Here is a 26,579-nt window from a genome sequence, read left to right as displayed (position 1 = left end):
CTTCCTTTGGATAGTTTAAACACCTCTAGACTGTGTGTGTTTATCAAGAATTATAGTTGGAGCTGGCAAGAAGTAAGGATGCTTGACAAAGAAGGATTGGCTGGAGTCTGAAATGGTTGCGTGGTTGTACGGGGAGACCTTGAGGCCATGAAGTTGCGCTGGCAGGCGCTGTTCTGAGCAGGTGGGGGTTGTCCCTGGGACCGGTGCAGCGCAGAGCTCAGGCTCTCAGGTGCAGAGAGGGGCGGAGACCCGGCCCTCCGCGGCCGCCAGACTCCGTTTTGTATGCCGGAACCCATCACTCTCCTTTCAGCTTGTCACTGATACTCATGCTGCATGCAAATCTCACACCACATCTTAAATGACTGTATCCGGGACCGACTCCCTTCTCCTCAGCCCGCCCGACCTCCGCCTCAACATGAAGCTGCGCCGGGAAGGGCCCTGCCTTCCCCGGGGAGGTTGCTGCTGGACCACGGGGGTGGCCGGTTTGAGCGAGGTGACGGTTTCCTCTCACCTTCACTCTTAGGAGGGATTTTAAGGTGATGGGGAGCGAACGTATGGGGAAGGAGCTGTTCACCTGTTGCGCTAACCGAGAGCTCTAGGAAGCAGGAACCCGGCGGCGGGCGGCGCGCGGCCCCCAAAACCCGCCCAGCGCCAGAAACATGTGAAGAGCCGGGCGGAACCGCTTTCCGCGCGCTCGCGCTTGCGAGGGGGAGGGCGGAAGCGGCGTGCCCGGAGGGCGGAAGCGGCGGAGCCGGGAGAGCGCGGCTTCCGGCGTCGGCGGCGCTGTCACCGCCTCCGCGATATGGCGGCGCTGGGCCGGCAGGTGAGGGGCTGTCGCGTGCCTGGGCTCCTGGCGGGTCGCGGAGGCCGGCGCGCGCCGCCCTGGTGCCGCTCCTCGACCCGTGGCGCCCTGCGCTCCGCCAGAGAGGCTCGCGCCCACTCTTGCCCCGCCGGCGCCGGGCCGCCCCCGCGGCTGGATGACAGGGCGAGCGGGAGGCGGGAGGCGGGAGGCGCGCGTGCCGGGGGGTTTGGGCCTGAACCGTCAGGAGCCGGGAAGTAGGCGGGAGCTCTGTGCGGTTTGCTGACAGGCTAGCAGGATCCCTTTTGTGGAATGAATTGAGTACATGGGTCTGGAGACTCGTATGAGGTCCAGAGTTTTCGGGCCCCAGTCGGCATGGAAAGTACAGTCGTTTGAAGCTCAGCAGATACAGAAAGAAGCCCTCATCTCACTAAAAGCAGCAGCTTCTGGGGGGGATCCTTTCTCCTGGGGAGTTTTACGGCCATGAGGGAAAAAAAAAGAGGGAAGACCGCTTGTATCTAGCTAAACGAACGTTATCACAAACTTTCTGGCTTCCCATTTGTTCTTCCCAGGAAGCCTCCTGCCCCATCAAGTTAGCCCCTACCTCTAGCCGCTTAGGGAGCCACCTCTTGTGAGCCGTCGTATGTATATAAATAAGCTTTTTTCCCTTCCTGTTCATCTGTCAGCTGAATTTGCAGGCCCCCCCAGACACTGAACAGGTGGAGGACCCCCCCCACGCCCCCCCCCCGGCATACTTTACCTGGTGGCCTTGAAATAGTCCCCCCCCACCGTCCCTGCTTGACCCTGTCCCTTCAGTTACAGCAGCAAAAGCTAATCTTTGTGCTCCATGCAATACTCTGTTCTCTATACATGAACTTCTCTGTAGGCTTTCTAAGTTCCGTTATGACTTTACAGATTGCTTGTAAAAACAGTGTTTGTGTAGGACCAAGGCACTAACTACCTTCTCAAAAATCTTGCGGTGTCCATTACATTGGAGTGGTGAGGCATTCATTCCCTTTGGGGGCTGTGTCTTGCAGGTCTTTGATTGGCACCGCCGGATCGCCCTCACCTGGGCCCTCATTGCTAGGCAGACTCCTCAGCTTGGAGAACAGAAAAGGACGACTGCTTTTTTCTTGCGTACGCTGACGACAGCCTCCAATGGAGGGGGCCTTGAGAAGTCGTCCTTTGTTGAACCCCAAAAGTGTGCACAGGAACCAGAGCACAGGACGGGGCTGATTCAGTGCCTCCTTGAGAAGCAGAGGACTCCTGTGGAGCGAGAGAAGATCGTCAGTTCCCTCCTGGACATGGGTTTCAGTGATGTCCACGTTCATGAACTGTTCAGCATACAGCCAGGTACCCACCCTCAACAGCTGCTGGACATCATTTCAGAGTTAATACTCCTGGGTCTGAATCCAGAATCTGTGTGTGTGGCCTTGAAGAAAAGTCCTCAGTTACTGAAACTGCCTGTAATGCAAATGAAGAAGCGCTCCAGTTACCTGCGCAAGCTGGGGCTTGGAGAAGGTACGAGGAGGCATAGGTTTTATACGTAGTGCTGAGGAGTCAGAGCTGGGAACGGATAGCCTGGTGAGGTGGATTTGCAGAGGCTTCTGGGGGAAGAGTCCTTGAGAGGAATGTGTCGTTTGGCTTGGAGGTGAGGAAGCAGAGTGACCTCTGCAGAGGGCATTGCAGGAGGGAGGGGGCAATTCAGTGACGGACCTGGACTCTTGTCTGGAGTGTTCCCTGTGGGAGCCTGGCATCTAGGATGGTGGTGGGCACGTGGTGTGTGCCCAGCGTGTGTCAGCATGTGCTGTTGGTTTATGTGTGTGTATGTGCCCTTTGATGTTTACGTTGACTTGGGGTGGGCTTAGTGCTTCGTGTCTGTGTCATGTGAAGCCAGAGCTTACAAAGTTCCCTGTAGAGGCTTGGATTCCAGTCAGGTGTCTCGGTTTACTGTGGAACATGAGATCCTCCCAGATTCCTGGGACACTGGTGGAATGACCGTTCCCCCCCAGCCACCGTCCCCACCCCTGCAGGATTCACGCCCGAAGAATCCTAGAAGTTCATTAGATCTCTTTATGGGCCTTCTGGAAGAGGAGGGTGGGGGTGCATGAGGCTCTCCAAGGACCCCCGCCCGCATTGACCAGAGGAATTCCACCATTTTGTTCATTTTTAACTCTTGCTGGTGAAATATTGTTGGGGCGGGGGAGGGGGAGAAGAGGCTTGGGAGTCCATGTTTCAGAGGATCTCTGCAGGCCTTCTTCTCTAGAAGATGAGCAGAAGGTACTGGCGTGTGTTTCTCTTAACAGGCTACCTATTGCAGTGTAATCTAAAAGGTGAAACTTAACACCTTATGTGCTGTGATTATAAATTAGCAAGCTCAGCATGGCCTTAAGCTGCAAAGATAAAGACTAAACTCCTGAAATTCATTCCTGACATGGTTTATCAGGACACTGATTGACTCAGCTGTCAGGAAGATTTTAATTAATGGTTTAAGTAAGTGGTTTTGAGTTTCTAGGTAAATTTTACTCAGTTATCTATAGGAAGTCCGTATGTCCCAATTTGCCTGGGATAGTTTCAGTTTATACCACTTGTCCTAGTGCAGTTATTAGTAGGGCTTCTGTCCCTCAGAAGTGCCTCTGTGTGGATGAAATACATGGCCCCCACCAAGCAGGAGATGAGTCTCTGTGGTTGTGCGTCATGATTCTTGTTGTTATTGTGTTAATTGTGATCGTGGAACATCTTTTCATTGAGTTCAGGCTCGTAGGTCTTAAGAATAATTGGTTGTGAATGTTTCAAGGACTATTTTATTATAGAAGGAAACAAGAACCCAGAGCCCCAACATGGGGGAAGCTACTATCCTATCTTACTGTCTTACCTTTCCAGTGTGAACGTCTTCTAGGTGAGGAGGGTAAGAGGCGACCTAGAACGTGAAGTAGGTGCCTTGCAGCTGGAAGGCCAGATAGAGGCCTCTCCGCACCAGGAGGGAGGGTTAGTGAGTCTGAGGAGTGGAGGGAGTCTGTGGGGAGGTGCGCTGCTCTGGCCCCTCCCATTTCCACAGTGCTTCTGGGAAGGTGTATTTGAAGCTGGCACTCCTTCTGGGGCGGAGAGGATCCTTGTTTGTTTTTTAAATTCTGGCTTCAATTGGGTGTGGTTGGCCCTCTGGGTTTCTGGAATATCCTAAAATTACGTACTTGCCCTTTTTTATGTTCTTTAGGGAAATTAAAGAGGGTGCTTTACTGTTGCCCTGAAATTTTCACCATGCGTCAGCGGGACATTGAGGTCATTGTTGGGGTTCTCAAGGAGAAGTGCCTTTTCACGGTAAAGCAAGTCACTGAGATTTTGCACAGATGCCCCTATGTTCTTCGAGAGGACCCTGGTGAACTGGAATACAAATTCCAGGTGAGAATGGCTGATGGAGTGATTAGTAACAGCAAGTTTTCCAGCACAGTCAGCATCACCTGACCTGAAGGGGCGAGTGGCCGAGGTGAAAGGCTTAGGCCTTCTTTGCTCACGCCAGCCAAAGAGAATTCAGTTTTGGTTCTTTCACTTGTTTACTACAGATAAAACTTCTTTTGCAACTTTTCTGCCATTAATAATGGGTGACCCAGGTCCAAATGAGGTCTTCGCTTGAAATACCTAATTTAAAAATAGCTAGAACCTTCCTATCTTGAGAACCTATTTTGCATGTTGATCTTAGAAACATAATTGTGAAGGTCGCCCTAATGTTTTGGTAACGATTATGATGGCTTAGGTCAAATCCTAGGTGTTTTCTGAATTTTTTGCCTATTTTTTCCATACTCATAGTTTTCCTTACCCCATGAAGAAAAATAGAACTTAATTTCTCCTCCTGCCCTTTATTTCTGCTACATTTTTTTCGATATGAATTTGAAGATGCTTTGAAAGCTGTCAGCCACCATACAGGGTTCGGGGGTTGTAGTGTTCTGCTGTCGTTAATTAGGCAGATCTCTCTGCGTGCTGTTGGACAGTTCAGTTTACTGTGCCTTAGGAACCTTCAAAGCTTCCTGCCCCTGTGCTTCCTAACTGTGTCTGTGTCTCCAGTATGCCTATTTCAGGATGGGGATTAAACATGTGGATGTGGTGCGGACCGACTTCCTGCAGTATTCCATGACCAAGACCAAGCAGAGGCACTTGTTCCTGGAGCGCCTGGGCCGGTACCAGACCCCCGACAAGAAGGGGCAGACACAGGTGTCCAACCCGTTACTCAAGGACATTCTTAGAGTTTCGGAAGCTGAGTTTCTGGCCAGGACAGCCTGCTCTTCTGCTGAGGAGTTTGAGGTTTTTAAGAAACTCTTGGCCAGGGAGGAGGAGGAGTCTGAGGGCTGCATGGCTGACGAGGAAAGTCTGGAGGAGGAGGAGGAGCAGGAGCTGGAGGAGGAGGAGCAGGAGCTGTGATGCACGGACTGGAGTGAAAAGAGTCCAGAGAGGTCAGAGGATATTTTAATTTTCTCAGAGCTTTTGGGGACTTCACTTGGATCTTCTCAGGTTATTTTTCATTCTCCAGCTGGTCTTTTGATGAAAAATTACTGGAAATCACCTGAGAAGTAGACAGGCCAAACTAAGCAGCACATGCATTGGTTTGATCTGCTGCTGTCAGGTCCTGTGTGGTGGGCCCACTTCCATCCCGAATAAAAGGCTGACTTTTCCTCTGTCATCGGTGTTGGTGACAATTCTGTGACAGTGTAGGGGATATTTCTTCTCATTCAGGAGTCATTTTACATCCTTCTAGTGACAAAGACAACGTTAAAAGAAGACAGTGAGGTTTTAGTACATCATAGCACTTTATTTTATGAAAACAAGTAGCAGGTTTTCCACAAACACACTCCTGGTTTTAATTCAGAAATATCTTATTGCTTTGTGATTGCATTCAGTGTACAGCAGGGTGAAAGGGAGTTGATTAGTGATGTATGGTTTTGCTCTGCACAGCTTCTTAGTGCCAGCAAAGTGTGGGGGCACTTTTTGCATTTTTGTGAAGAACAGGCCCTGACTCTGACCTCTGGGGGAATTTGCTTTTGTGCCAGCTCAGGCCCAGGGGGTCATGTCCAGACCTGACGTCTCCGGCAGCTGTGGAGTGCTGACGTGGAGCGAGCCAGGACCTGGTGCAGCTGGGGCTTCTGAGACCAGAGGAGAAAGAGCACCTGCCAGGGTCATGGGGAGGGCGGGGCCTGGAGCCAGGGCCGTGGGTCTGGGCTTGGTTTCAATTCAGGGAGCTCTCCATGACACCAGAGGTGGTGGAAGGGCCCCTGGGGAGGCCAGTGGGTCTGAGGAGCGACTTGAAGAGGTGGGGTTGGGGAATGGACTTGGATGTAAGCCAGGGGTCATCTCTGAGGTGGAGGTCCAGCCCTGATGGCACGAGCTCTGTGGGGTGAGAGGACGGGAGGTTCTTAGAACATTCTGGGGATCCCTTCTTTGGCGGGGGAACTGGCATAAGACTGATGCTGCAGAAGACATTTTTGGTGATGTGCCCAACACAGGTCTTTGCAGCATTTTAACGGCCACGTGAGACTCCTGGTGCTTTGCCTTGTTTTTCTTGCAGAGACCATGTAAATCTCATCAGGCAGCGGTTCTCACCTGAGGGTGAGCTGGACTGCAGGGAACATCGAGCAACATCTGGGGACATTTCCGGTTGTTAGGACCAGGAGCATGTGCAATTGGGGTCTAGTGGGTCAAGGCCAGGGCTGCTGTTAAACATCCTGCAGCCACAGGACAGGCCCACAACAGGATGTGCCAGCCCAGAGGGCAGCAGTGCCGAGGCTCAGACTCTGATCTGAGGCCTCATCTAGCAAAACGCAACTGTGTTGATTCGTGAGAACTTGAGATTTTAAATGGGCTTACATTTGTTGTTTCTCTTTTATTTAAAAGCAAATTGAAGAGCTCATTTTTTTTTTTTTTGCACACGGGCTTAGTTGCTCCGCGGCATGTGGAATCTTCCTGGAGCTGGGATCGAACCCATGACCTCTGCATTGGCAGGCAGATTCTTAACCACTGCGCCACCTAGGAAGCCCTGAAGAGCTCATTTTTAAAGAGAGTTCCTCTCCCCTCTGTACTGGGATACTGTTGGTAGATTTGAGCTGCATTTTATGTGGGGGATTTGGCACTGAAGTGTGCATGCTTTTTCTTTCTCCAGGTTCATATTCGAGCATGACTGCAAAGAGAAACATTTTTTGCAAAAGAACAGTAGCTTAGTGAACCCCTCCACACGTGAGTCTGACTCCGGTGGCAGTGGTTGGCTGGTGGCAGGCGTCTTAGCCCAGGGAGGTGCTGGAGGCTGGCTGGCATGGGGTGGAGCCCTCGCCTGTTGGGATGGCTGATGTGAGAGCAGCGCGGTGCCGCGTAGCTTTCCTCATTTGCACCCGTGTCAGCCTGTGTGCAAGGGGAAAAGGGAGGTTTTGTCTTTACTGTCTTTCTTGGCCATGGCAGAATTATTTGAAAGTGAAGAGATTTTATTTTTCATTTACTCTTGTGTTTTGTGGCCTCCGGGTGGCCGGCTCTGTCCCTGGAACCTAGGGTATTGCTCTTGTGCTCCCTAGTCGGGACTAACAGAATCTTAAATCTAAGCTCGATTACATGGTTAGTTGATCCAAGTTTTGATTAGCACAGGCTAACTCGGCGATTGCTGATTGCTCCTTTCTTTGCGACACGGAAGTGTGTATGCCTCTGACAGTTTTCTGATTGTATTGTTACTGATCTCTTTGGGTGGACTTTGAGTGTTTCCAAGGAAGACATTAGAGTTTTAAGAAGGAGCCATGTGGAAAAAAGCAGTGGCTCGTTTGTAACATTTCAAGGATGAATTATAGTTCCTTTAGCATCAGGAAGTCTTTACTAGATGTTTAATTTATAAAACATCAAAATGGGTTAATCATAAGAAAACACAGCACCAAGCTTAGGATTCAGTAGATGGTTTCTTGTAGAAACAAAGGCTTCTAAGCTAAAGACTGGAACATGTTACATTTGCCTCGTGGCTGAGGGGCTTGAGGTCATCAGTACGGCGGCAGAGAGTTTCGTGTGCATTCCAGTGATATCAGGTGATCTTGCCATTTGCTCGCGACGCTGTAGCTTACACAGAGGCACAGTGACACGTCCCGGTGCCACAGCACAGGTCAGCAGTACGTGTTCACGTATGTGGTTTTCTCTCGCGTCTCCCAGTGTCGGAGCCCCTGGACCGCTCCCAGCCATCTTCTCCAGGCGGGCCTTGGACACTGGGGACCTCCTGGAGTACGGTAGAGGCGTCTCCAAGTGACGGTTCCTCCCTGCTGAAAATGACAGACTGCATAATACACAGACATATGCACACAGAACTTTAATAAAAATAAAAAGCCTAAAATATAACTCTATAAAAATTTTTTTTATAAACGATGAAAGGAAGGAGCCCTTTCTGTGACTGTAATGCTGACTCAGGGCAGAGTCAGTGGAAGACGCACAGGGGCCTGAGTTCCAGTTTGGGTCAGCTGTCAAAATACTCCACACGCTACGAGGTGGGGTTGGTTTCCTTGGTTTTCATCTCATCTGCAGGGAGAAGTGAGCCCTGGTTAGAAGCGTGCTGGAGAGCTGGGGTGTCAGGATGACGCGGTGGTCTGCTTGTGAAGAAGGAGCGTGTGGAAGACGCTCCATAGCCCCAAACAGTGTTCTTTGAGTCACGGATGAAGAGAAACCTTAACCAGCATCTCGTCTGGCCGGCCTCAGCTGTGCACCTCCATTGCTGTCAGGCTTGTGGGAGGAGCCTCGCTGTACTTGGGAAAGGTGCTGCCTTGGCTATCTCAGTGGGGTTTGAACCCCTTGAGGTTTCCATGCAACCCTGGAGGTCTTTGGTGCCTTGGTGGGACTTGTTATCCACGGGATAGGCCAAAGTCTATGACCTCAGAGACCAGGGGTTAGTCCAGTGTGGCCCATGGCCAACTTGGCCCCACCTGTGTTTGTAAATAAAGTTTTATTGGAACCCAGCCGCACCTCTTCAGTCACATGCCTGTGGTTGCATTTGTGCTGCAACTGCAGAGCTGAGTACTGTCGTAGTGCCACAGTCCGCAAAGACAAGAATGCTGTCTGGCCTTTACAGAAGAGGGTGCCGGTAAAAAGTGTCTAAATTCCATCTTAGTGTCCGTTACCATTTTCTCTCTCAAAGTCAGCTGGTCCATACGGTGGATCAGTAGCCTGCCAGCCATCGGCTAAGTGACCTGCTGGCGGAGGAGAACTGGGTGAAGTGCTTCCAGTGTGGCCTCATCTCTGCCCCTGCCTCCCAGCCCCACCATCTCTGCTCTGGAAGCTGTTGCTAGCAGTTCCTTCTCAGTTTGGTTGTTAGTTCTCAAAGGAAGAATTCTTTCTCTGACTTTGGAGTCTGAGAACTGGTTTCTGAAAGTTGCAGAAGCATTCCTGGCAGACAGCCTTGCTCAGCCAGGGCCACCGTGTATGCCGTGGGTAGGCATTCACCGTGGTGCAGGCGGCCCCTTGGAAGACCGCAGCTTGGGCTGTCAGGTGTGGGTCCTGTCCCGGAGGTCTGCCTGGCTGTGGCTGGGCAAGGAGGTGGCTGGTGCTTGCCCGGCCTGGCCATCTGTCTTCCAGAGGCCGGAGGAGAGGAGCCCATCAGAGCACTGACTCCAGCCAGGACCTTGTTTTCAATCCGATTGTAGACCTCGTCTTCCTGGGCTTTAGAAACTCGTGAGGTTGATGGAGCATAACAAGAGCATCCGGAATCCTTGGATGAGAAAAGAAATTGGGGCGTGAGGAGGAGGATGGTAGTGCCTGTTCCTCAGTACAGTGGCGGCTCCCGGCTGCCCCCAGAGGACCCGAAGTGCTTGCCACCTCAGCTGTGGGGTTTGTTCCCTCTCACGTGGCTGGGGGAGGGGAGGCTTGTGCAGGACTGACTGTATCCCCCTGGTGTTGGGGACATTTGGGCAGCATTGCAGCTTAACTCTGAAATCTGCAGGCTGTTCCCCCTTCATTTGGTGACACCTTGGATCTTTTCTCCAAAGGCATGGGCTGTTCCCTGTCTCTCTCAATTGAAGTGAGTTCTTGCACTTTATTCTTGGGTGTGTGTCTGGGCGTGTGTGTGAATGTTTCCTGCTTATTTGTGATTTCTCCGTTATTTTAAGAATGGGTATCCTAAAAGCCAGTATTTGATAATTTAATAATTAGTTGAGGGTTTCTGATTTGTTTTTATAGAAATGGATTTGTTGAATGAGTTAAAAAAATATATATCATCTTTCAGGTGACTTACTGCAATAAATACTTCACACCCAAATTATATCTGTGGGTGGTGAATTGCTTGCAAGCCTTGGAATGTGTGTTTTGGGTACGTGGAGGGGGGCGGGGGAGTGGGAGTGATGCGGGACTTCTGAGGGGAACAGGACGCCTGCCCGAGGTTACCCATCTCCCACATACGGCTGCCCGACCCATGGATCCCAGCCTCCGCCTTCCCTGCTTGGTTGGTGAACGTTCTGCTTCCGTGTCGGCTTATACCTTCAAAGCTCTTTTGCTCCTGGTTGTTTGTAAAGGTCTCTGAGTAACGGTTCTCCCTCAGTCTCCTCCGCCTTGTGAGGAGAGGTAGCCTGTTTGTGAAGCTGCTTGGCACCCGCTGCCTCACGCCTCTCCTCACCACCGGGAAGACGGGCTTCTAGGCTCCTTTATGGAGCTCGAGGGGTGAGCTGTGCGGGGCCAGGCAGAATGCCTCTTTCCCTCCCGGGTGGGCGTCACGCGGGTAACAAATTGGGTCTCTGGGGGTCAGCCCAGTATCTTCCAAACTGTCGTGAATGCTTCCACAGAGGGTGTGTGTGGGGAGGTGGGCGTCGCGTGGGGTTGAATTGCCAAAAGAGGTTGGGAAATGCTGGATTAGACAAGAATAGTGTCAGGAGGTGTCTCATTTCAGGGTTCTGAATGCTTCGGGTTCCTGTGTTCACTGGCACTCTCCCAGAGGAGAGTCTCAGGACTTCCCCAGAGTCATGTGATTGAGGCCACACATCCTTTCCCCAGTGGACTGCCATTTCCAGGGCCTGGGAAGCCCTCCCAGAATTCCTCTGTCTCCTGGCATCCCAGGCCTTCCCACTGTCTCCCCTCGCCTGCCCTTCCAGCAGCCCGTCAGTCCCACCTCCCTCCAGGTGCAGGTGGTCTTCACCCCTCTAAGAGCTCACCCGCCCCCTCCGTTGCCGTTGCTGGGGACCGGGGAAGGGGTTTCTCTGCCCTGTTGAGATGGAGTGGGATTCGATGTATGTGTACCAAGTTTATGTCTATGGGAGGCCTTAAGTATTATTTTTCTCACCCATTTTAACCCCCTTAGGGAGTTCTGAAACCTTCTGGTGTGCGTTTATGACAGAGCACACACTGAGCTTTCTTCTCAGAGCTCCACCCCCGCCCCGAGGGCCAAGTGCTGGCAGGGTTGCCCCCTCAGACTTCCCAGTAGCTCTGCCGGCCATTGGATCCTACCTTAAGATATCTTCAGTGTAGGACTGCTACTTTGTTTCCTGAAATAGTTAGAGAAATGTGGTTTATGAAAAAGAAATTGTGTCCCTGCAACCCTGCAGCGTCCTGGGCCCAGGCTGCCTGCTGTGATCCTGTCTTGTCTTTAGCGCACATGCGTTCCAGTTTGGGGAATGCGGGTAGCAAGATGCTGACACGGAGATCAGCATTTTAGTCTGTGTGTGCCCACCTGGCTTGGGGTAGGAGGTGTGGAGTGATGAGGAAGGCCGCCTGGCTGGGCGTGAGTCCAGCTGGGGAGAGTGAAAGGGGTTGCGGGGCACAAGAGACGGGTGATGCCCCCGGGTCGGGCAGCAGTGTGGGTTTTCCCTTGACTCAGAAACGCGAGACCCAGTGCGTGTAGTGACTGATTGGCCTACGGAGAGTGTGACTGAGGTTTGGACTCTGCTGTCTGTATTCAGGCAGCGCGTTATATAATAATTCTGTGACTACTTTGAGTGTGGGTGAGAGTGAATACAAAGTAAGTGGAGATTTAGTGTATTCATGTAATTGGGCCTGTCAGTAACACTGCCCAGCGCTAGTGCCGGGTTCTGTGTGAACGCGCAAAACCAGAGTGACCCCCCAGCACCACCACTTGACCTCCCTCTAGCACCCGTCCCGTGACCCCCCACCCAGCATCCACCGTGACCTTCCTGGCAACCACCTTGTAACCTCCCCAGAGCACTCACCGTGCGCCCTCCCCAGCACCCACTCTGTGACCCCACCAGCACCCACCATGCCCAGCTATACCCATCTGTATGTGCTCACATGTACACATATGGGCACACAATTCCTTAGCATAGCTGGGCTGCATATCTTGGCAACCTGGCTCAGCCGTGGGCCTGTGGCTTCCCACAGCCCCAGTCACCAGGGCCACCTTGGCCCCTGTGACCACCCGCAGGGCACGGCACAGGCCTCCTCCCTGAGACACACCTGTCTGGGGTTCTGGTGCGGGTGCTCTCACAGCTCTCTTTGAAGCAGGTGTCTGGGTGCACTTTGTAGACTCTTTTATACCTGCGTCACAAGAAAGCTCTGTGAAGCCAGAAACTGAGCGCAGTGTTGCCCAGCCCCTTCACCTGGGCTACACGAACCTACAGCTAACTGTGCAGCTGTCTGAGGAAAGGCTATTAATAAATAACCAATGTTCTATTTCAAAGACGTCTTGAGACAGGCTACTTGGCCTCAGAGCCTTGAGACAGTATGACCACACTCTTATGGGCAGTTGATAGAGAAGCCTTGGAGATGCAGGCATTAGATGTGGGCGGTGTAGAACAGGAGACCTGACTCCTAGCCCTGCCTCCCATGTATTAGCTAGTGTACTCTGAGCACATCTCTGGAGCTTAAGTCTCATATGAAATGGGAATTGCCTGTATGCCTCTGTCACAGGTTTGTAGAGAATAATGAATGAGAAAGTGTTTGACTCTTGGTAAAGCTTTTGAAATGTCAGAGCTGTTTGAGAGAGATCCAGGGGGTTCCGTGGGTAAAACTCCAACTCACGCGCTCAGTCTAGGAGAGCCTATAGGATCTAAAGCCTTAGCTAAGACTTCCATTTCCAGCATCAGGCAGTAACAGGATCTGGAATTAACTTCCACATGTGAACAACTAGAGAACTGGACAAGATATAGGAAATAAGTCTTTTCAGATGTTAGAAGACAGACAGTGCAAGACTGTGACCTGGAGAGAAGGGGAACAAGATGAGCTCTGATTGTCCTGGAATTCAGCCTGGAGGCCCTTTTTGGACTGTTGTGGGTTGGGGGGAATCCAGGCAGTGGTTACATTGAGTTGGTGAAACAGAGAGTAAAATTGGGGAGGCAGAGACAGCTGGAACTCGTAGGTCAGAGTATGGAGAGGAGGGAGCTGTGCAGAGGAAGAGCCTCAGAGACCTGGAGAGCGGTCCCCTTGAACATTAAGCTGTGTGTGCATAGGGTGAATAAAGATGCCAGTGAAGAGCTGCTGAGGAGCTGGGCCATTCCCAGAGCGGAGAGATATGGGTTAACAGTAAGCTGCTCCAGAGAAACAGAAACCCCAAAATGGCCTTGCCTTAAAAGTGGGGCAGAGGACTTCCCCAGCAGTCCAGTGGTTAAGACTCTGCCTTCCAATGCAGGAGGTACGGGTTCAACCCCTGTTTGGGGAACTAAGATCCCACATGCTGTGGGGTGAGGCCAAAAACTTAAAAAAAAGAACAAAGGCTATGATAAAGCTTCTAAAGGATCCATCTAAACTGCTTGCAAAAACCCCAAAAAAACAAAAATAAAGGAACAAGACAAGGATGCCCACTCTCACCGCTTCTATTCAACACAGTATTGGAAATCCCAGGCACAGCAATCCGACAAGAAAAAGAAAGAAAAGGTATCCAAATTGGAAGGGAAGAGGTAAAACTGTCACTATTTGCAGATGGCATGATACTCTATATAGAGAACACCAAAGTTTCCACACAAAAACTATTAGAACTAGTAAATGAATTCAGCATGGTAGCAGGATACAAGATTAATATACAGAAATCTGTTGTGTTTCTTTACACTAATAATGAAATATCAGAAAGAGAAAGTTAAAAAGAAATTGTGCTTAAAATCACGTAAAAAACAAAACAAAACAACAACCTAGGAATAAACTTAACCAAGGAGGTGAAATACCTGTATGCTGAAAACTATAAAACATTGATAAAGGAAACTGAAGATGATTCAAAGAAATGGAAAGATATCCCGTGCTCTTGGACTGGAAGGATTAATATTATTAAAATGGCCATACTACCCAAAACAAACTGTAGATTTAATGTGATCCTTATCAAAAGACATGTGACATTTTTCACAGAACTAGAACAAATAATCCTAAAATTTGTATGAAACCCCAAAAGACTATGAATTGCCAAGCAATCCTGAGAAAAATGAACAAAGCTGGAGATATAATGCTTCCAGACTTCAGACTATACTACAAAGCTACAGTAATCAAAACAGGGTAGTGTTGGCACAAAAGTGTACATATAAATCAGTGGAACAGAATAGAGCACCCAGAAATAAATAAATAAATTCATACATCTATGGTCAATTAATCTATGAAAAAGGAAACGAATATATAATGGCAAAAAGTCTCTTTAACAAACAAGTGTTGTTGGAAAAGCTGGACAGCTCCATATAAATCAGTAAAATTAGAACATTCCCTCACACCACATACAAAAATAAACTCAAAAAGGTTTAAAGACTTAAATGTAAGACATGACACTATAAAACCCCTAGAAGAGAACATAGGCATAACGGTCTTTCACATAAATCGTAGTAATATTTTCTTAGATCAGTCTCCCAAGGCAGAAGAAATAAAAGCAAACATAAACAAATGGGACCTAGTCAAACTTAGAAGCTTTTGCACAGCAAAGGAAACCATCAATAAAACAAAAAGACAACGTAGGTAATGGGAGAAAATATTTGCAAGCAGTGTGACCCGCAGGGGCTTAATTTCCAAAACATACAAATAGCTCATACAACTCAACAACAAAAAGACAACCCAATCAGAAAATGGGCAGAAGACATAAATAGCCATTTTCCCAAAGAGGACATATAGATGGCTAACAGGCACATGAAAAAATGCTCCACATTGCTAATTATTAGAGAAATGCAAATCGGAACTGCAATGAGGTATCACCTCACACCAATCAGAATGGCTATCATCAAAAAGTCTACAAATAAGAAACTCTGGAGAGGGTGTGGAAAAAAAAAAGGTAACCTTCCTACACTGTTGGTGGGAATGTAAATTGGTGCAGCCACTATGGAGAATAGTATGAAGATTCCTTAAAATACTAAAAATAGGGTTACCATATGATCCAGCAATTCCACTCCTTGGGTATATATCCAGAAAAAAGGAAAACACTAATTCAAAAAGATACATGCACCCCAACGTTCACAGCAGCACTATTTACGATAGCCAAGACTTGGAAACAACCCAAGTGCCCATCAACAGATGATTGTCTTAAGAATATGTGGAACATATATCTGATAGAATATTACTCAGCCATAAAAAAGAACAAAATAGTCCCATTTGCAGCAACATGGATGGACCTAGGGAATATTTTGCTTAATGAAGTATCAGAGAAAGACAAATACAATATGATATCATTTATATGTGGAATCTAAAAAATAATATCAGTACAGATGGGTCTCTATACCAAACAGAAACAGACTCACAAACACAGAAAACTTATGATTACCAAAGGGGAGAGGTGGCAGGGGGAGGGATAAATTAGGAGCGTGGGATTAACAGATACAAACTACTATACATAAAATAGATAAGCAACAGGGATTTACTGTATAGCACAGGGAATTATATCCAAAATCTTGTGATAACCTATAATGGAGTATAATCTGCAAAAGCAAACAAAAACCCCCCCAACCCTCCCCCAATACAGAATCACTATGCTGTACACAGGAAATTAATGTAATATTGTAAATCAACTATACTTCAATAAAAAAGATTAAAAACAAAACAGAAAATCCCAACATTCTTGAAAAGAATACCAAAGAAAATTGCAACAGTCAGTAACATAAAGCTTATAATGTCTAACATTCCAACAGAAAACTTACAAGATTATCAATCAAAGAATCATGAAAATGTGATCCATAAACAGGAAAAAAAATTGAATAGAAACACATCCAGAAGTGAGAGCAGTGACTGAAATAGCAGACATTTGTTATAAATTTGCTCCACGTGTTCAGTGATGTAAAGGAAATATAAACATAATGCAAGAAGTGGTGGCTCAAAGAACTAAACGGAACTTCTAGAGGTGATAAAACAATATCTGAAATGAAAAGTTTTCTGAATGGGATTAATGGTAGGTAGACACTGCAGAAGAAAAGATCAGTGAACTTGAAGACACAGCAATAGAATCTATCCAAAATGAAGTAAAGAGAAAAAAGAATAAAAAAAAAAAAAAAAAGCCTCAGTGACCTGTGGGATAGTATCAGTCTACCACATGCTTAATTGGAGTCCCAGCAGAAGAGGGAAATGGATGGACGGAAAAAGTGTTTGAAGAAGTAATGGCTAAAATTTTCCACATTTGTTGAAAGCTAAAGCCCCAGAGATACAAGAAGCTTAACAAATTCCAGAGAGTAAAAACCACGTATGTAACCATAGCCCATCATAATTATATTTCCCCAAAACAGTAATAAAGAGAAAACCTAAAAGCAGCCAGAGGGGATGGGGACCACATTACATACAGTGGAACAAGAATAAGAATGACTGAAAATTTCCCATCTGAAACTGCAAGCTGGAAGACACCTCTTTGAAGTGCTCAAAGAAAATCCACAATTATCCACCAAAGCTCGTGTTCAGCAAATGTGTCCTTTGAAGGTGAAGGTGAAATAAAAGCCTTTTCAGAGAAACAAAAGCAAAGAGAATTCATCACCAGCAGACCTGCTCCATAAGAAGTGTTGCAGCGAGCTCTTTAGGCCAAGGTAAATGGTACCAGATGGGATCTTAGATCTGCACGAAGGAATGAAGAGTGCTGGAAATGGTATACATCTAAGTAAATCAAAAGACTTTCGACATTTTCAAAAGAGATAGTAGTCTGTTGAGAGCAGAAGTGACACACTGTGTGGTTCATAGCATGTGTGGAGGTAAAACGTCTGGCACAGACAGTAAGGGGAAGGAGAAGCTTGCTGTCGTGTCTTCCATGATACTGAGGTTGTGCTGTCATTCAGGGTAGACTGTGATCAGTTGAAGATGCGTATTTTAAATCCCAGAGCAACCACTAAAAAAACTAAACCAAAGAAGTATATCAGTGAGTCAACAGTAGAGGTAAAATAGAATCCTAAAAAATAATCCAAAAGTAGTCAGGAAAAGAGAAAAAAAGTAACAAAGATGGGACAAATAGAAAAGAAATCATGTTAGATTTAAACCCAATCACATCAATCATTTCATTAACATATAAATGGTCTAAACACTCCCATAAAACCAGCAGTGTCAGAGTGGCTGCACGACAAGACCCTCACATGTGCTAAATACAAGGAAGTCACTTTCAGATGCGATAGGTTGAAAGCTGTGGGCAAGTGCGGGACCCTCCCCGTCGGGTACTCTGCGGTCGCCCCAGGCCCTGGTGTGACTGGCACAGTGGGAAGACACAGGCACTGGGGTTTCGGACTGCCATTCCACAGACTCCAGATCCAGGGGCTTGTAGACCTAGGTTCCCAAGTCCCTGTGCAGCTCGGTGCCTCCGGCGTATCCCTGCTGCGTGTCACGCTGGCTGCACGTCCGGGCTCAAGGCACGTTTCTGTCCTGCCTGCGTACATCCCCTCCCGTGGTCTTTACACGTGCCACACGTCACTCCTGCTCAGTGTCCTTCAGCAGCTCCCCACTTCACGGAGGACACGTGCAGGCTCCTTCCAAGGGTCTCCAGGGCCACCCCCCACGGCCCCTCGCTCACTCGGCTCCAGCCCTGCTGGCCCTGCTGCTCCTTAGCGGGGCAGGCGGCCTCCTGCTTTAGGGCCTTGGCAACAGATACACTATGACTGGACCGTTCTTCCCTCAGATACCCACCCCCCCACGTCTGTTCACGTCACCTTTTCTGTGAGGCTTCCCGACACCCAGCTGAATGCTGCAGCCGCCCCCCAGCCCGGCTCTCCTGGCCCCGCGTGTTCATTTCCTCCGTCCTTTAGCACCTGCCACCATGTAAAACACCGCGGGAGAAACTTGTGCCTCTCGTACTGTCTCCCTCAGCTAGAATGTCAGGACGCGTCTGATGTGTGCTGAGTGTCCCCAGCCACGCCTGGCACACGGGGGTGCTCGTCCGTATTTGTGGACTAAGTAGGTTGTCAGTGTGACCCGTGGAGTCACCGTGTCAGCAAGAAAGGTCCTGAGAGGTAAGCCCGGCAAACTCCCTCCACAGCCCATCTTACAGATGGGGAAACCGAGGCACCAGTGACTTGCCCAGGGCTGTGTCAGGAACTCACGGCAGAACCAAGACTCGAGGTCTCCTGTGCTGAGGAGAGGAGTGGCGCTTCCTGGAATCTCTGCATGTGGGCCCGCCGTCCAGGGCAGGGAGGCCGATAGGCTCCAGCGCGTGAGGGAGGGAGGCCCGAGGGTGGGAGCAGGGGATGCCGCTTCCCAGGTCCCTCTTGGCTCTGCCTGCAGCTGCACAGCCTCAGGCAACTTTCTCAGCCCTTTTGCCTCAGTTTCCTAATTTGTCACGTGCAGGGGATGGGTGGTCAAAGCTAGCCCCTCCGTGCCACGACTGCTAGACCCCAGGGGCCTGTGAGGACGGGGTGGAAGCACTTCAGGGTCAGGAACACACTACAGACGTGAAGGCGCAGGAGAGGGACTTACACGTGGTGACAGACGCCTCCTTCCCAGACTGGAAAGGACTTTGTCTCCGAGAACAGCCGCGTGCATGGCTGGGGCACTTTTCTACAGGCTGCTGGCACAGAGGAAAAGAAGCTCGAGGACCTGGTCAGCCCCTTCCTGCAGCCACTGTGGGTCCGCGGTGCTGCCCCAGCCGCTTCCTGAGCCGGGGCCCCTGTCCCCGGGGCTGCTCAGTGACTGTGGGCACTGCTCTGAGATGGGGTCCTGGGAGCCTGCAGGCTGGCTTCCCTCTGGGCTCGCTGGAGTCTCTGGGCCTGACGGGCCTCAGGGCTGTGTGGCTGGCATGGGAACGTCTGTCCACCCGCCTCTTGTCCTCCGTCCAGAAGTCTGGGGGAGGCCCATGGCCTTTTTCCCTCCTACCACCTTGTTTGGTCCCCAAGCCAAAAGCGTCCGCTCCTCCCCCCTCCCTGGGGAGTGGCTGTCTTTCTGTGTCCCTGTGACTGTCCCCAGACCCCCCAATTATCTGGGCAGCACCTCTCACCCTAGGGCTTTGGGGCAGTGGGAGGCCCAGGGGCTCCCTGCCTGCCAGCCTCCCTGCCTGGGCCCTTGGAGGTCCGGGGCACTGTGGCGAGGCCTCTGTCCCGGCACCTCATGGAGGTCCTTGTGGCACACCCACCCCGGGCCCAGCAGTGCCGTCAGAGCCTGCCATCACAAGCATCTCGAGGCCAGGCCCCGGCCCTGGTGACCCCGGCAGGCAAGGGGAGCAGTTCCAAACTTACCGAGCTCACAGTGTCTGCCTTTGAACCCCGGGCTGCAGTCACAGCGGTGGGCATCCTCACCGGGCACGCAGGTGCCTCCGTTCTGACAGGGGTTTTCTGAACAGTTCCCAGGGGCATCTGCAAACAGGCCATGAGCGGTTCGTCTCGGGCCACAGGAAGGCCTGGTAGCACCGCTCGGCTGCCACCTCGTGCTGTCCGCAACACCAGTGGGCCCTAGGGGTGGTCAGAGAGTGGAGGCCAGAGACTGGCCTCAGTGTGCCCGGCCCTGACTCCATTACCTTGCGGGGGGGAGGGAGGGAGCACGGCTGGAGAGATTTTGCTGGGACTCTCGGTGCGGAGCTGTCACACCACGGCAGAGGAGCCTCAGCTCACAGCTTAGATCACGGCTGCACTCTGGTCGCCTTCAGGAGAGACTCTCCACTCTGCCCTGGCCTGTGCCCCCTGCCCCACATTTCCGCTGACTTTGCCCCCCTGCACAGGGCTTCTACTTGGAAGACAGAGGCCAACCCTTGAGAGCCCTCATCCTCTAGCGTCTGTCCCCAAGCCACCTGTTCGTCCCCACGTCCCACCTCCAGGCAGCCTCTGTGCAGGACTCTGTGCCCGTGGGCCGCGCTCTGCCTCCCGACAGCATCCTCTTCACGCTGCGGGAGCCAGAGGCAGGCGGGTCGGCGGCGCGGCTCGGGAGGGCCAGACCGGGCCCCTTCCCGCCTTAGAATGCACTGTGCCTACCCCCCCGCGTCCAGCACTCCCCTCCACGTCTGATCCAGCCTCTTCCCCTCCCCTCCTTGGCAGCCTCCTCTTGGGGGAGGTGTATTAACATTCTGCCAATCTTGTTTCGTCTCTTTCCAGCTTTCCACCTGCCTTTCTTTTTGTAGTGGAAGCATTTCAAAGCATTTCACAGAAACCATTTCACCTGTAAGTACGTCAGCAAGTATCTAATACATAAAGACTTAAAAACTTTTCACATAACCACAATACTATTATTACAAAATTAGCAGTAGTCCTTAATATCACAAGAAGTCACAGTTTGTCTTCAAACTTCCCTGATCATCTTTAAACTTGTCTCTTAGAGTTGGTCCCGTCTAATTCAGATTCATAAAGATTCGCATTGCCTGTTCGATGTGTCTCAAGTCTCTTTCAATCAATTAATGTACCTTTCTTCCCCTCTGGATTTGTTGAAGAAATGAGGTCACTTGTCCTGTGGAATTCCCATCCTCTGGATCTGACTTACAGCAGTAACTCACCCCTCCCCCGTGTTTCCCGTAAACGGGTCCTTCAGAAAGGGACTTAGTAGGATCCAGGCTCACATGGTCTCTGCTTTGCTTTGGCTGCTTCACAGGTGGTGGTCGTGCGCCCTTCGGCTACACCAGATGTCTCGGCATTTGGTTTTCATGATGTGAGGATGGATCACTGGTTCAGTGCCGGCAGCCTGACGAATCCAGAGTAAAGTCCTCTTAGGCTCTGCACCTGATGGCTTGAGCGGTCATATAGGTCCCTGATCTCTCACTAGGATCATGTCTAACTCCACTTGTCACTCCTCTGCCTTCACTAGCTGGGGAGTCTGCGCTGAAGACCTGCTTTCCTTCATCTACCGCTTGGTTGCCCTGAACTACAGTCCATACAGGCAAGGCCAGCTACAGCTCCCTTCTTCCCTCTGTTTGCACTTCGAGTGAGCTGGCCCCCCAGCAAGCGCTTTCTTTTTGAGCGTCATTATGGCCTGGTGGACTCGTGTGTATTTGTTTTGTTGGGTTTTGGTCTGTTGCTGTCATTAGTTTTCATGCTCAAATTACCCCATCTTTGGCCAGTGGGAGCCCTTTCAGGTTGGCTCCTGTACCCTTTAGACACAATCCTAGTTGTTTTTGAAAGCTTGCTTGCTTTTTTACAAGAATGTCCTGGGCAATTTTTTTTTTTCCATAAGGCTGCACCGCACTGTTTGCGGGATCTTGGTTCCGTGACCAGGGATGGAACCCGGGCCTTGGTCAGCAAAATCTCAGAGTCCTAACCACTGGACTGCCAAGGAATTCCCATGTCCTGGGCTTATTTTGTCCGTGTTCTGCCTCAGCCTTGGAATAAGCCATTTCTCCAAAGAGCCCTGGTTCCTTTTAGTGGAGAATGGTATCTAGAGTCCACAGGGATCAAGTGCTCATTGTTAAGATGGGTCAGTGCTGCAGGTCTTTTCAGGAGACAGAAGTAGGAAATTAGATTTAAAAAATAAAAATGAACAAATTATGAGTTTACTCCAGTATTTCCAGTTCAAATGAACAGTTATATAAAAAGAAAAGCAGGGGTTTTACGTCTTTGATTTTTATATTGTATCTCTTTATGCTGAAAATCTTTGTGGCATTAACAGTTGTTTTCTTTATCCCACAATGTACATGTAATAGTTTAAAAATATTGGGTTGGCCAAAACGTGCCTTTGGTTTTTAAGTAAAAATAAAAGACACATTTTTCATGTTCACCAAGACCTTTATTGAACAACATATTCACCCTTTTGTTCCACTACCTCCTGCCATTTTTCAGGCAACTTCATAATTCCATCTTCCCAAAACTTTTTATCTTTTTGAGCAAAGGCTTTTTGTTTCAGGTCCCTTTTACAGTCTTCCAGGGAATTAAAATTTTTTCCATTAAGAGAATTTTGTAAAGACCGAAATAAATGGAAAATTCTAAGGTGCAATGTCTGGTGAATACGGCGGATGAATCAGAACTTCCCAGCCAAGCTGTAACAGTTTTTGCCTGGTCATCAAAGAAACATGCAGTCTTGCGTTATCCTGATGGAAGATTATGTGTTATCTGTTTACTAATTCTGGATGCTTTTTGTCGAGTGCTGCTTTCAGTTGGTCTGACTGGGAGCAGTACTTGTTGGAATAATCGTTCAGTTTTCCGGAAGGAGCTCATAATAGAGGACTCCCTTCCAATCCCACCATATACACAACATCACCTTCTTTGGATGAAGACCGGCCTATGGTGTGGTCGGTGGTGGTTCATTTCACTTGCCCCACGATCTCTTCCATTCCAAATTATTGTGCAGAATCCACTTTTCATCGCCTGTCACAATTTGTTTTAAAAACAGAATGTTTTCATTTCAATTGCATGTGGAAATACAGTCAAGGTTTTTTTCACTTAAGTTAGGTGGAACCCAAACATCAAAGCGATTAACATAACGAAACCGGTGCAAATGATTGTCAACGATTGATGTGGATATTTTGAGTATGTTGGCTGTCTCCCGTGTGGTATGATGGTGATTGTTCTCAGTTAAAGTCTGGATTTGATCGCTGTCAGCTTCAACTGGTCTACCCAGCCCTGGAGCATCGTCCAGTGAGAAATCTCCAGCATGAAACTTCGCAAACCACTTTTGACAGGTTTGATCAGTCACAGCATCTTCTCCATACACTGCACAAATCTTTTTTTGTGTGTTTCAGTTGCATTTTTACCTTTCTTGAAATCATAGAGCATAATATGCCAAAAATGTAGCTTTTTTTCTTCCATCTTCAATATTAAAATGGCTACAGAAAAATTCACCAGGTTTGATAAGCATGCCGATATGATGCTGTCACATACAGTCTAACAAAATGGTTTTGAAGTTAAAGACAACTAAGTGCTATTAGAGCCATTTTATGGAAAAAAACAAATGAACCTTTTGGCCAACTCAGTCACATTAAGATCACTGAGTATAGTGTAAAATCCCTTGGCAGTTCTTTTTACCCTTAGAATATATCCCACTAGATGTTAACAGTCAGAATGCTGTTTTTAAAACCACTAGAAGGGACTTCCCTGGTGGTGCAGTGGTTAAGAATCCACCTGCCAATGCAGGGGACGTGGGTTCTATCCCTGGTCCAGGAAGATCCCACATGCAGCAGAGCAACTAAGCCCGTGCGCCACAACTACTGTCTGTGCTCTAGAGCCCGCGAGCCACAACTACTGAGCCTACATGCCAAACTACTGAAGCCCACGTGCCTAGAGCCCGTGCTCCACAACAAGAGAAGCCACCGAGTTGAGAAGCCCGCGCACCACAACAAAGAGTAGTCCCTGCTCCCCGCAACTAGAGAAAACCTGCACATGGCAACAAAGACCCAACACAGCCAATAAATAAATAAATAAATAAAAATATTTAAAAAATCACTTGAAGTGATGCTTTTTTCCCCCCTGTGTGGTTATGCCATCAACATGGTAAATAAATTTACTTGTTTGTTTTCAAATTTTAAGCTTTTGTGTGTGTGTGTGTGTGTCATTTAAAAAAACATTTTATTTCTGAAGTCATATCTATAAAGATACATTCAGAGATACCTGTTCTCCCTCTCCATTCCCTTTACTTCTTCATTCTCGTTCTTTCCTTCCTTATAGAGTTAATTGTTTTTATTAGTTTTATTTACTTTTAAATATAATAGGTATATACATTCATTTTTCCTTTCCTGCTTTCTTACACAATAGAGATACCAAAACCACTGTTCTGCACATTACATTTTTGAAACAGCTTTATTGAGATATACTTTATATACAGTTCACTCGTTTAAAGTGTGCACTGTATAGATTTTTAGTGTATCCACAGATCTGTGCATCCATCACCATGGTCAAGTGTAGAGTGTTGTTACCACCTCAGAAAGAAGCCTAGTACCCTTTAGCTGACCCCCTACACTTCCACCCTCACTCCCGGTTCAAAGCAACCACTGATCCACTTTCTATCACTATAGGTATCCCTATTCTGGACTTTCATACGAATGGACTCATATGTGGTCTTTGTGACTGGCCTCTCTCACTTAGCATAATGTTTTCAAGGCTCATCTATGTTGTAGTGTTTATCAGTCCTTTGTTCCTTTTCATGGTCCAATAATGTTCCATTGCGTGAATGTAACACGTTTGTTCATCCATTCATCAGTTGGGTCCACTTCTCGGCAGTTGTGACTAGTGCTGCAGTGATGATCTGTATACGTCCTTGTGTGGATGTGTGTTTCATTTCTCTTGGGTGTGTACCTAGGGGTGGAATTTCTGGGTCACATGGTAACTCCGTGTTTAATTCTTTGAGGAACCGAAGCGGCTGCACCACGCTGCATCCCCACCAGTAGTGTTTGAGGGGTCCAGTTTCTCCACACCCTCACCAGGGCTTGTTGTTATCTGACTTTAATTCTAGCCATCCTGGTGGCTGTGAAGCGGTATCTCATTGTGGTTTTGATTAGCGTTTCCCTGATGATTAGTGCTTGTTGGAAGATTTGTGTCTTCCTTGGAGAAATGTCTGTTCAGATCCTTTGCTTATTTCTTAATTGGGTTATCTGTTTTCCTCTTATTCAGCTGTAAGAGTTCTTTATATATTTTAGATTCAAATCTCTTTTAAAATATATGATTTGCAAATATTTTCTTCCATCTTATGGGTTGTCTTTTCACTTCCTTGATGATGTTTATTGAAGCACAAAAATTTTAAATTTTGATGAAGTCCAACTTACTTTTTTTTTTTTCTTTTGTTGCTCTTGCTTTTGGTGTCATATCTAGAAATCCTTTGTCAAATACAAGGTAATACAGATTTACCCCTGTGTTTTCTTCTAAGAATTTTGTACCTTTAGCTCTTACACTTAAGTCTTTGATCCATTTTTAGTTAATTTTGTGTGTGGTGTGAGGTAGGGGTCCACCTTCACTCTTTTCTATGTGGATATCCAGTTGCGCCAGCACCATTTGTTGAAAAGACTCTTCTTTCTACCACTGACTGCTCTTGGCGCCCTAGTTGCAATCAGTTGACCACGGATGTATAGGTTTATTTCTGGACTCTCAGTTCTATTCCATTGATTTATAAGTCTGTCTTTGTGCCAGTATGTGGCACTGACTTGATTACCACTGCTTTGTGCTAAGTGTAGATAAAGGGGTACGTGAGTCTTCCTCCTTTGTTTAGGATGGCTTTGCTATCCAGGGTCCCTTCCAATCCCACATGACTTTTAGATGCTGTACGTGACAAATTGTCCAGAGACGTTTTACAGCAACCTTACAGAATATGAAGTGTGCGGGGGTGTTTATAGAGCCCGCGAGCCCATTTCAGCTATCCTCATCCTCTGTACTTGGACACCAGGCTGCAGAGACTGTGACTGGCATGTGAGCCATGCTTGGGCAGCTGGGATCCAAAGCCTAGAGTTATATGCTGCAGTGGGCGTTTCACTAGAGCACAGCTTTCTATAGCCTCGTTCTACAGAGCCATCTCCACCGAATCCCGAGTTTATGTGACATACAAACACGCACACACATACATGCACTAGAGTAAATAAAAACAGAGAAGGCTGTTTTGAACAGAGGTGGGGAACAAGGATGGGGCTGTGCCCTGGAGTGGGGGCAACAGACTCCTCCTATATGAATGATAAATTACAGAGTAGAGAGGTTTAAGTTCTGACCCCAGACCACTTGTGTGGGGTCCAGCGGGATAAGACCAGCATAGTCCAAAAGCCCTCCCAGGGTGAGAAGTTGGGGAAAGCAGGAAGAATTTGACCCGCCTCCGTGTTGACTCCAAGTTCCCAGGACAGCAAGTTGCAATCTCGGGAATCCTCCAGGAGCATCCCTGGGGGCTTGAAGGAACGGCCCTGACCTGGAGAGTTGTTTGGTGAGCAAACGCCAAATCAGGAGCATTAACTGTGCTCTTGGGGTGCCTGGGGCTCTCTGGGGATCATCTTTTCCTTGAGAAAGGGAAGTCTAACAGCTTCCAGAGAGAAGGAGCAGGTTATTCTAGGAGGAAACAAGAACAAGACTGACACCCAGTGACAGCGCGGATGATGACAGTGGGCAAACGTAGGAAGACCTGAATGGGAGAGGAACTTGGAACCTCAGATTTTATATCTAGCTAAACTGTCCTTCAAATGTGAGGGCTTAATAAGTTTATTTTCAGGCGTGTAGGGCCTCAGAAGTTTGGCCATGTAAAGTTGCAATAAGTACTTGTGGCCCTTGGCAAACTGATCGTAAACTTTTACAGAAATACAAAGAGCCAAGAACAGCCAGGGCACTGACGGGACGTGAGTAGCTGGCCCTGCGGGACACTGAACCTACCAAAGAGGCAGCCACCAAAGTGGGTGGTGTCGGCCAGAAGAAGCCAGGCAGCGGAACAGAGGAGGGGCCACGACGAGGTGCTGACCACACCAGCCCTCGAGAGATGCGAATCGGACCCTAATGGTGCTCGTCACACCCATCCCGCGGGTGGGGTCCAGAAACCCGGCAAGATCAGGTTCTGGAGAGGCTGCGGGTCAGCTCACGGCACCTCTTGCCCGCTGCCTTGAGGGGGTACATACCGAAAC

At 48.7% G+C, this 26,579-nt stretch overlaps 2 protein-coding genes across 19 annotated transcripts in view; one reads left to right on the top strand and one right to left on the bottom strand.

The window, feature by feature from the left end:
* The first annotated feature begins 759 nt into the window (after positions 1-759).
* Positions 760-21,781, top strand: MTERF4 (mitochondrial transcription termination factor 4). Of its 13 annotated transcripts, none has more exons than XR_009055036.1 (6): positions 760-823; positions 1,837-2,320; positions 4,014-4,198; positions 4,859-5,244; positions 6,945-7,018; positions 9,442-10,037. XR_009055036.1 is itself a non-coding variant. In XM_057744440.1 (5 exons), exons 1-4 carry the CDS (start codon positions 803-805, stop codon positions 5,210-5,212), a joined length of 1,044 nt encoding a protein of 347 aa, XP_057600423.1. In that variant the 5' UTR covers positions 760-802; the 3' UTR covers positions 5,213-5,244; positions 20,663-21,781. The 13 variants fall into 13 exon arrangements, 7 of the variants coding, with proteins under 7 accessions (XP_057600423.1, XP_057600425.1, XP_057600426.1 ...); XR_009055035.1 differs by lacking the exon at positions 9,442-10,037 and adding an exon at positions 7,964-9,412; XR_009055033.1 differs by lacking the exon at positions 9,442-10,037 and adding exons at positions 7,729-7,842; positions 7,964-9,412 and having other exon boundaries at positions 4,859-7,018.
* Positions 9,372-26,579, bottom strand: part of SNED1 (sushi, nidogen and EGF like domains 1) — a 76,287-nt gene continuing 59,079 nt past the window's right edge. Inside the window, exons 28-32 of one of the 6 annotated variants that reach the window (XM_057744416.1) lie at positions 19,324-19,536; positions 18,569-18,659; positions 12,194-12,274; positions 11,231-11,268; positions 9,372-9,506 (exon numbers count right to left, since the gene is read on the bottom strand). In XM_057744416.1, coding sequence (XP_057600399.1) covers positions 11,232-11,268; positions 12,194-12,274; positions 18,569-18,659; positions 19,324-19,536 — 422 coding nt within the window. In that variant the 3' untranslated portion in view covers positions 9,372-9,506; position 11,231. The remainder of the gene's footprint in view (positions 9,507-11,230; positions 11,269-12,193; positions 12,275-18,568; positions 18,660-19,323; positions 19,537-26,579) is intronic. The other 5 variants (XM_057744417.1, XM_057744419.1, XM_057744420.1 and 2 more) reach the window with 5 other exon arrangements.

This window comes from Hippopotamus amphibius, chromosome 8 (genome assembly GCF_030028045.1).
Source record: "Hippopotamus amphibius kiboko isolate mHipAmp2 chromosome 8, mHipAmp2.hap2, whole genome shotgun sequence".
NCBI classification, from domain to species: domain Eukaryota; kingdom Metazoa; phylum Chordata; class Mammalia; order Artiodactyla; family Hippopotamidae; genus Hippopotamus; species Hippopotamus amphibius.
This window is presented reverse-complemented; position numbering and strand designations above follow the sequence as displayed.

Excerpts from the sequence above, each read along its gene's own strand:
- MTERF4 (XM_057744440.1), top strand. The coding sequence starts at position 803 with ATGGCGGCGCTGGGCCGGCAG. Across the intron at positions 824-1,836 it reads TGGCGGCGCTGGGCCGGCAG|GTCTTTGATTGGCACCGCCG; the intron begins GTGAGGGGCTGT and ends TGTGTCTTGCAG. Across the intron at positions 2,321-4,013 it reads CAAGCTGGGGCTTGGAGAAG|GGAAATTAAAGAGGGTGCTT; the intron begins GTACGAGGAGGC and ends TATGTTCTTTAG.